The sequence below is a fragment of the Cheilinus undulatus genome, linkage group 20 (assembly GCF_018320785.1).
Source record: "Cheilinus undulatus linkage group 20, ASM1832078v1, whole genome shotgun sequence".
NCBI lineage: Eukaryota > Metazoa > Chordata > Actinopteri > Labriformes > Labridae > Cheilinus > Cheilinus undulatus.
The window spans coordinates 22,762,070-22,771,880 of record NC_054884.1 but is presented as its reverse complement, the minus strand read 5'-3'; the positions used below and the strand labels follow the sequence as shown (position 1 = coordinate 22,771,880).

General features: G+C 38.3%; 2 protein-coding genes across 7 annotated transcripts in view; one reads left to right on the top strand and one right to left on the bottom strand.

The window, feature by feature from the left end:
- Positions 1–2,020: 2,020 nt before the first annotated feature.
- On the top strand, positions 2,021–6,770 carry psmc5 (proteasome 26S subunit, ATPase 5). The gene is made up of 12 exons (XM_041815732.1): positions 2,021–2,095; positions 3,643–3,714; positions 3,798–3,867; positions 3,954–4,051; positions 4,136–4,192; positions 4,323–4,553; positions 5,435–5,561; positions 5,654–5,844; positions 5,973–6,071; positions 6,157–6,267; positions 6,353–6,439; positions 6,593–6,770. Exons 1-12 carry the CDS (start codon positions 2,072–2,074, stop codon positions 6,644–6,646), a joined length of 1,221 nt encoding a protein of 406 aa, XP_041671666.1. The 5' UTR covers positions 2,021–2,071; the 3' UTR covers positions 6,647–6,770.
- A 52-nt stretch (positions 6,771–6,822) lies between these two features.
- The window catches only part of LOC121528327 (MAGUK p55 subfamily member 3-like), a 30,308-nt gene continuing 27,319 nt past the window's right edge, over positions 6,823–9,811 (bottom strand). The window contains exons 18-21 of one of the 6 annotated variants that reach the window (XM_041815726.1): positions 9,638–9,746; positions 8,865–8,984; positions 8,069–8,173; positions 6,823–7,450 (exon numbers count right to left, since the gene is read on the bottom strand). In XM_041815726.1, coding sequence (XP_041671660.1) covers positions 7,271–7,450; positions 8,069–8,173; positions 8,865–8,984; positions 9,638–9,746 — 514 coding nt within the window. In that variant the 3' untranslated portion in view covers positions 6,823–7,270. The remainder of the gene's footprint in view (positions 7,451–8,068; positions 8,174–8,864; positions 8,985–9,637; positions 9,747–9,811) is intronic. The other 5 variants (XM_041815728.1, XM_041815727.1, XM_041815729.1 and 2 more) reach the window with 5 other exon arrangements.

Sequence of the window (9,811 nt, the reverse complement as noted above, 5' to 3'; positions counted from 1 at the left end):
CAACACCAATTCAAAAAGTTGGGGCACTGTTTAAAATGTAAATCCAAACAATGCAATGATTTACAAATCTCATAAACCCATATTTTATTCACAGTAGAACATAAACAACATATCAGGTGGTGAAACTGAGACATTTTACCATTTCTTTGAAAATATTGGCTCATTTTGAATTTGATGGTGGCAACACAGGGCCATGTTTACCAGCATCCCCTCCTCTTATAACAACAGTCTGTAAACATCATCTGAGAAGTGTGGAGACCAGTTGCTGGAGTTAGCGGGGGGAATGTTGTCCCATTCTGATCCATTGTTGGATCGTAGCTGCTCAACAGTCCTGGGTCTTGGTTGGATTTTTCTTTTACGATGTGCCAGATGTTTTCTGTTAGTTAAAGGTCTGGACTGGCGGGGCTGTTCAGCACCTGGCATCTTCTGCTGTGAAGCCATGCTGTTGTGACAGATGCTGTATGTTGTTTAGCATCGTGTTGCTGAAATATCCAAGGCTTTCCCTGAAAGAGCTGTCTAGAGCACATGTTGCTCTAAAGCCTCTGTATACTCAGCATTGATAGTGTCTTTCCAGATGTGCAGGCTGCCCACATTATAGACATTATTGCAACCCCATTCCATCAGAGAAGCAGACTTTTGAACTGTACACTGATAACAAGCTGGACGATCCCATGCACCTTTAGACACAGCATCAGTTGTTTCCAAAAAGAAGTTCAAATTTTATTTCATCTGACCACAGAACAGTTTTCCATTTTGCCTCTGTCCATTTTAAATGAGCTTTGACAGAGAAAATGGCAGCACTTCTGGCTCATGTTCACATGACTTCTTCTCCACATGATACAGCTTTAACTCGCATTTGTGGATGGCATAGCTGACTGTGTTGACAGACGATGATATTTGGAAGTATTCCTGAGTCCATGCAGTGATTTTGCAATATAGAATAAAGTGTGAATATAAAGCAGTGCAGTCTGAGGGCTCAGAGATCACAAGCATCCAATATTAACCTTCGACTTCATCCCTTGCGCAGAGAGAGATCTCTCCAGATTCTCATAATTTTTGATGATATTATGTCCTGTAAATGGTGGGATATTCAAAGTCTTTGCAATTTTACGTTAAGAAACATTTTCTGAAATTGTTTCACAATTTTTAGACAGTTTTTCACAGGTTGGTAAACCTCAGCCCATCTTTATTTCTGAGAGATTCAGCCTCTCTAAAACGTTCCTTTTATGCCCAGTCATGTTACTGGCATGTTTTTAGTTAACCTCATTAGCTGCAAAATACTCTGCATGCTTTTGTTAATTTGAACCACTTACTTTTCCAGCCTTTTTGCCCTGTTCCTTCTTATTTGAGATGTGTTGCAACCATCAAATACAACATTAGATGCCTCAGTTTCACTGTGATATGCTGTTTATTTTCTGTTCTTAAAAAACTTCTGGTTAATGAGGTTTGAAAATCATTTATTTCTGTTTAAATTTACATTTTCCTTGGCACCCCCACTTCTTTGAAAAAAATCATTTTCAATAAGTATTTTTGCAAGCTTGATTATGTAAATCTTCAGTCAGTTGTAAGCAGCACTGGCCTGGGAAGGAAATTTGGCTCTGATGTTTTTTTTGGCATGAATTGGTCCCTTATCCCTGGTCAAACATGACATAACTTCACTGTTCCTTTATCCCACTCAGTCAACCAGATCATTCCCCTAAACTACTACAAAACTAAGAAGTAAATGCCACAGGCAAATAAAGTGATTAGTATTCACAATTTTATCAATTCTCTTGTTTACAGAAGTAAACATGGCAAAAATACATAAATACTATTTTTAAAAAATCAAGATAGTCACACCAAATACCAAACGTGCACTGGTCCACCGGGAAAACGCTCTGTATGCCAGATTAGCAGTCCAACCCTGAGTATACGGAAATATGTGGAGAAAACTCAACACTTCAGTAAAAAAAAAAAAATACCGAAAAGAACCGCTAGATGACAATGTGGGTATTCATCCCTTCAGAAAAACACACGAAGAAGAAGTCGGCCGGAAATACGCGGGTCTCGAGCGGATGTCCAAAATTTCAAGATGGAGGTGGACGGGATTGATCATGTAGGTGTATTTTTTCAGCCGTTTTGTTGAATTTGATTGCATTCCCATTTATAAATGTCACAAATGTGCTTAAAGTTGGATGCGTTCACTAGACCTTTTGTGAAAAGTAATGTTTAATAGACTATGGTGTAAACAGTGAGTCGTCATCTCGTTAGAAACATTAAATGAACGTTACTCTGCCGGTTTGCTGTCTCATTGTAGCTAACAAAGCTAAAGAAATGCTAGCTACTGGGTGTCTAATGTGTGTTAGGTTAACAAATAACCGAATATGATATATCGGCAACGGTCTGTTTATTTGTTATATATTGTCAGAGCATACAGTGGTTAATGTAATGTATATATAGTCATTTTAGGGTCACCAAAGCTTTGTTTTGTCAGTGCTAGTCTGCTGTGGCTAGGTAACCTTAGCTGTTAGTCAACACGTCAAACTCGGTTTTATCAGACTTCACTGTTGGTTTGCTGCAGACATTTGCTCTGTATAGTGGTATTTTGTTTGTCTTTGGATGGCCTGAATACTTCTTAGTTTTCAGTCACTGTCATGGTTTGTGGTTGGTGTGATTTTGACATCAGTTTTAATAAGATGAAGCGTACTCAATTTTGAGCTAACGAGGCAAACAATTAATTTACTGGAAATAAATAACGTCAGTGGTGTTAATGTTATTTATTCAACAATAATTGAAGCTTTCCTCCAGTTTTAGCCTCTTCTATGGCACTGTTTGAACACTTTTCATATGAGGATTTAACACTATAGTCAATGATACAATTTTTGTGCAGCAGAGATATTAAGTCCTAGACATGATGCAAGTGTTCAATTGCCATTTTTTCCAGAAAAAGATAACCAAAAAAAATCCTACTTTTCAAACTTTGATGTTTTTCTGAACCAAAATGAGTGACATAAAAATATTTCCCTTCATTACAAAAATTCATATCGAATTTTCTATTACAATGAGACATATTTTCCAGAATTGTTCAGCCCTAGTCTAAAGTATCTAATATTTGTGTTTATTTATTATTGTTATAACACAAGAAAGAATTACTGCTTATGCTGGTCGAAAAAAAAACAAGACAAAGAACTTTAAAGATAACTGCAATGTTGGGGAGAAAAATAAAATAACATTATTTTCCCCCAAATCGTTGAGCCCTGGTTTTCAATGCAATTTAATCACAAATTTTAAACCTGTTTTATTATATATGAGTGAAATTAAGTCATGAATAAATATGTCAATTTAATTTAAGTAAAATGGCAACAATTTTAGAAATAAAAGTTGAGCTAAAAGACAAAAAACTGTTACATTTATTTATGTAACATCTGATTGCATTACCCAAATTCGTATAGATTTTAATTGTATCACAAGGTATTGTAACACCTTATGTCCAGAGGTTATGTACATAAAAGCCAAAAGTTTAGGGATGCACAGTATTACTGATCTGATATCGTATCAGCAGGAAAGTTTCTTTCCTATTCTAAAGAGAACTTATTTCTGATTTTGAGTCTTAAGGAGTTTTGAATGTTGGTTTTTAGATTGAAGTTCTCTCTCCTTTGGCAGATGGAGATGGGTGAGAGTAAAGGTGGTTCAGGGCTGCGGCAGTACTACTTGTCAAAGATAGAAGAGTTACAGGTAAGATAAATTTTAAATCTTTCTTCCATCAGTGTGTCTGAGTTTTCAAAAGTACTACTTGCTAACCGCTGTTTTCTCAACAGTTAACGGTAAATGATAAGAGCCAGAATCTCAGACGTCTGCAGGCACAGAGAAATGAGCTCAATGCCAAAGGTACACATTTGTTTTACATCTGTAACTATTGTTTTTGTTTAAAAACTTCCCCAAGAAATGCTGAAGTTTCACTTTTTATCTGTCAGTACGTCTTCTTCGTGAGGAGCTGCAGTTACTACAAGAGCAGGGCTCCTATGTTGGGGAAGTGGTCAGGGTCATGGACAAAAAGAAAGTGTTGGTCAAGGTAGGCTGTCTTATTGAACTTGGCAATGCATTTTATTTTCAGTATTTGTGCATTAAATTGACACATCATGTTATCTTTTTTTAGGTGCATCCAGAGGGAAAGTTTGTGGTGGATGTGGACAAGAACATTGACATCAATGATGTGAGTTTTATATGGTTCCTTTTTTAAAATCAGAATCATTAAAGAAAAGACTCATAACCCTCCATGAACAACTTTTTTTCTTCTGATTAAAACCACAAACATGCAGTCACCTTTGTCATTTCTGCAACAGGTGACCCCTAACTGTCGTGTCGCCCTGCGTAACGACAGCTACACCCTGCACAAAATTCTGCCAAACAAAGTGGACCCTCTGGTGTCGCTTATGATGGTGGAGAAGGTGCCAGACTCCACCTATGAAATGATTGGTGGCCTGGATAAGCAGATCAAGGAGATCAAAGAAGTGATCGAGCTGCCTGTTAAGCACCCAGAGCTGTTTGAGGCTTTGGGCATCGCACAGCCAAAGGTGGGAGATTGACACGAGAGCAGAGGTTGACCAAAATCTTCTCATTTTTTTTTGTGTCAGAGAAAAGGTGTAGTTTTTGCTACAAAAGTGAGCACCTGAAACTGCTTGGCTGGGAGATTGTCTGTGTTCATCTCCTTTGTATAGACTGTTCTTTTCGATCTTTAGTATATCTACATCGTATGGTTAGTTTAGACATTATTTTTCCTGAAACATATTTTATTAAAACCCACTGTGTTGTCATCCAGCTAAGAAGGCTGTATTTAGCTTAATTGGAGGTTACACAATATGATAAAAAATCAATACAAAAGTAAACAATTCAAATCATTTTGAATGTCTTTACCAGAAGAGGGCACCATGTGCTTTTGGCTGCAGTAGCTGCAGCATAAGCACTCATCAGTTTATATGAGGAAAATGGGCTTTTTTTTTTTATTAGTAACTACACAACCTCAAAATTATATTATTCATATAAAAATGTAATGAAAGAAATATCTTGCAATGTTGAAGCCAGAAAACTAAAAAAGAACCATATTTATTTAGAAATGGACTTCAGTTTCCTGTCTTCCTGATTAAACTGAATTATAAACCTAAAATTGGGACAGTATCATGAGTGTAGTGTTACATCCCGAGTAAAGGGTTATAGATGTTACTTAATAGGTTCAGTGCTTGGTGGCAACTATCAAGTATTTCCTGACCTTAGAGTTGTTTGGTTTCTAATCTAAAAACAGTAAAAATACCAACTAAATTTGCAACAAGTCAATAATCTGCATAGAACTTATTACAATGGACCAAAGATTGTCAGTTGACTAAATGCCCAAGACTTTGGCATATTTCATCTCCTTCTGTTGGTTTATAGATGGTTCTGTTTTCTGTAATGTGTGCAGGGTGTGCTGCTGTATGGCCCCCCAGGAACAGGAAAGACCCTGCTGGCCCGAGCTGTGGCCCACCACACTGACTGCACCTTCATCAGGGTGTCCGGCTCTGAGCTCGTCCAGAAGTTCATCGGGGAGGGTGAGAGCCCAAGTGCCTCTCAGTCAATTCTTTTCCATTCTTGATGAATTTTTTAAACGTTGTATGACCATGGCTCTTTTCTCTTATGACAGGTGCCCGTATGGTGCGTGAGCTTTTCGTCATGGCCAGGGAACACGCTCCCTCCATCATCTTTATGGATGAGATCGACTCCATTGGGTCGTCTCGCCTCGAGGGCGGCTCGGGTGGCGACAGTGAGGTTCAGAGGACGATGCTGGAGCTGCTCAATCAGCTGGACGGCTTTGAGGCCACTAAGAACATCAAGGTATGACCCACCGGGGAATAAAACCACAAATGCTAAAAATACAATTTCGTATTCTGTTGCCTGTTTCCATCTTTTTTGAAATAAAAAAGATTTAACAGTTTTTATTTGTATGAAATCTAATCTCTCAGGTCATCATGGCCACAAACCGTATCGACATCCTGGACTCAGCTCTGCTAAGGCCCGGCAGGATCGACAGGAAGATTGAGTTCCCCCCTCCAAACGAGGAGGTACATCACTCCCTCAGCACAAACTCACACTTTAACATGCTTCAAAGGCATTTTTATTAAATGTATCTTTATTCTACACCAACAGGCTCGTTTGGACATCTTGAAGATCCACTCGAGAAAGATGAACCTGACTCGTGGCATTAATCTGAGGAAGATTGCAGAGCTGATGCCTGGAGCTTCTGGTGCTGAGGTTAAGGTGAGGATCAGCTTGTCTGTGACAGTTTTTTGTAATTAAAAGTAGTCCAGAGTTGGCCTTGAATTGTATTGTGCATGTTTTTTAGGGTGTTTGCACAGAGGCGGGGATGTACGCCCTGAGAGAAAGGAGAGTTCACGTCACCCAGGAGGACTTTGAGATGGCTGTGGCCAAGGTTTGTGTAATTGTTTACTTGAAATATGTGTACTGGTCCTTTTTTTAACTCACTTAACTGAATTTAGTCCCTGAAATCTTTTTCATGTCCATTTTCATTCTTGTACTGTGCTTTATACCTTTATACTCAGACTGTTGTTGCCCTTCTCTCCAGGTGATGCAGAAAGACAGCGAGAAGAACATGTCAATCAAGAAGCTGTGGAAGTAAAAGGCCTTGTGTATTCCTGCACACAATGCAAACGCATCTGTATATTTTTCCTTCTTTTGTTTATGGTTTGGTTTATTATTGTTGCATAAGTCATTCTAAAGTAAAAGTTTTCCCCACAAAATGACTGGACGACTGGTGTTTTATTTCTCAGACACGTCAGACTTTCACATGACAGAAACAGAGGTACAGTCTCCAGCATGAGGTTTATTCATTTTACAATTATCAGTTTGTAATGCTCCATATGGCACTTTGACATTATAGCTGCTATAACAGAAGACATCTCACATAACTGATCGTGCTGACAGCAGATCTCTGACTACGGCTTGCTTTAGGATCTTTATCCTGCATGCATGTACAACATGCTGTGATACTGCCCATGTACATTTACACAGCTGGCCATTACACACTCAAGAATCAAACACACAGGCTTGCTTGATGTTCAGACTGATGGAAAAGCAGCTGTGAGTCACTGAATTTGTTCTTTATGATACTGATTTGACTCAGCAGACTATCACAAACCTGACATAGTGTAAATATGGCAGTAAACAGCAGATCACCCCAAAAACAGCAGTGCTGTCTATGCTCCTCACTGTCCACTGAACCAGACCAGCTCATCCAGGCTGGCTAGCTCCTCACCCAGGACACAGGCACCCACTGAGGCTCCATCTGCACCCTCTCCAGTACAACCTGGAGCTCAGCTAAGGCACTGACCGGGTCCTCCTTTACTAAGACGTAGTCCACTAAGTGGCCGTAGCACTCGTCCATCCGCTCAGCTGACATTTTCATTTCTTGAAGGTCGTCCTCCTGGTTTACATGAGAAAACACAGTTGAAAACAAAACCTAATATGGCTATTCAAAAGAGCAATAATGCAAGATTGGGAGTGATGACTGAACATCAGCATGGCTGTGATTTTTCTCGTCAAAACATTTTCCTGAAAACAGTCACAGCAGAGCTAATACTCAGAACAAAAGCCAGCTTTGAATGGTCCACATGCAGCACACAGCAGTTAGAAGAACTAATCAGCAGGTTATTTTTTTGTTTGTTTAATCATTTATTGGGTAGCAGCAGATCAGAGCCACTCGCAAAATTACAAAAAGGATCTGATAAGTTCAGAAAAAAACAACTTTATCAGTTTATCAGGTTTTAAATTCAGCAGAAATGGAACTCAGAATCTTTGAGTTTAAAAAGTTGCAAATTTATTTTAAAAACTAGAAATCTTGAGAAAAAAAGTTGTAAGTTTTAACTTGTAGATGTGAAAATTCAAATTTCATCAAGTTATAAATTTACAAGAAACAAAACTTAGAAACACCCCTAAAAAGCCTGACATTTTCAAGAATAAAAAGTTGTACATTTTCTGAACCTTGAAAATTTCAAGTTTATGGGTGCCTGTGGCTCAGTGGGTAGAGTGGGTGCCACTATACCAAGGTTATAGTCCTCAAAACACTGCTCGCAGGATCAATTCCTGGTATCAGCATGTCCTCCCATGACGTGCTCTTCCCATATTTCCCTGTCTGTCTTTGGCTATCCTATCGAAATAAAGGCAAAAAAAGACCATAATGTCTGTGAAAAAAAAAAAAATAAAGTTTCTAAACCATACATTTACAACAAAACCATAGCATCTAAAGATGTACATTTTTGAGAGCCCAGACTGAAAACGGGCTGGATCAGAGTCATCTCCAGATGCTGTCGGTGTGTCGTTTTCTTAATAACTCCAGTTCAGCACAGTTTCTCCTAGGTCCAGATGCTAATGAAAATGTGATGATTCTTGGGGAGAACCACTAGTACTCCTTTTACTCAGTACTTTTAAAATGTATGATTAGGCTCCCAACTGCAGAACTTACGCAAGGAAAACATCTTAATCTGGTTTGATTTTCTTCTATGCATAGAGCTTTTATCAACTTTATAATCTAAAAATTCTTTGTTTTGGTTCTCATAAATTTACAACCTTTTAAACTCAAAATATTTTTTTCCCATAAAAATGTATGAATTTATAATCATTTTTTTCAGAAGTGTTCTCCTTTGTTGGTAAATTCTAAATAAATCTTTTGACAATTCTTTAAAGGTATCTTATTTCTGAAGCAGAATATTACACATTACATTAGTTTGCAATGATAGGCATCAGAACTCTCCAGTCCAATTACTTAAATAATTGCTGTGAAAATGGCCCTGATACCCAAAACTGAAGTGACACTAATGGACTATCTTTAAGTCACTCACTGTGATCCCTGAGCTCAGTGAGGAAGATGAGCCGAGCAGTTTTCTTTTACTGTCAAGGATTCGAAGCCTTACGAAGATGACGAATGGCTTGAACTCAGAGGTACGCAGAGTCTTGAGCGCCTGAATGTGGGAGAAAAAAAAAAGATTTCATAAAGCAGCAGGAAAACAAAATGTACTTCAAAAGACAACCAGGTAAGGCCTACTGTTTCACTAAATATTGAAACACCATGTTCTCTAACAGTTGAACTCTGGGTAATCTTGGCGTTAACCTGAAAGTCACTCAATATACCATGAGGGGTCCTGGTGACTGGAATTCAAAAAAGGAACTTTTTCACTGTGAAGCAACAACGCTAACTACTTAACCACTGTGCAGCCTCAACTTTCTACGTGTACTTTGAATTTCTCCAAAAGCCAGCTGAAGTAAACCAAAGATGTGGTTGCTGTACTTTGTCAACATGAATACAATTAAACTAGCAGGACCAAAAAAAAAAGAGAAAGGAAAACAACAGAAGGTTTTTAAAAATCTACTAAAATTAGAGTGGGGCATCTGAAATCTTGTAATAGTTCAAACTGAACTCAATCATCTGTCTTGCAAAGTAAAATCAGACCTTTTAAATTGAAGGGTCAGATTTAGAGCATGACCAACTCTGCTTTCCCCTTATCAGTGATGCTAAAATCTGGAGGCTTCTTTTTCATGTGGTTTTATTCTGAGAGACACATCAAGTCACACTACACAACAGTGGTACAGTAGTATTCAGAACTGAGATACAAACCTCTGGCTGCACATCCACCAGACAGAACTTGTGTTGATCCAAAACTTTGTGAATGGACTCCAAACTGGTGCCGTAGAGATTTTCTTTATACTCTCCATATTCAATAAATCTGCAGAAATTCAACACCATCATGAATTTTTCAAACACATGAAGACAGTATGCACTGAATTCAGT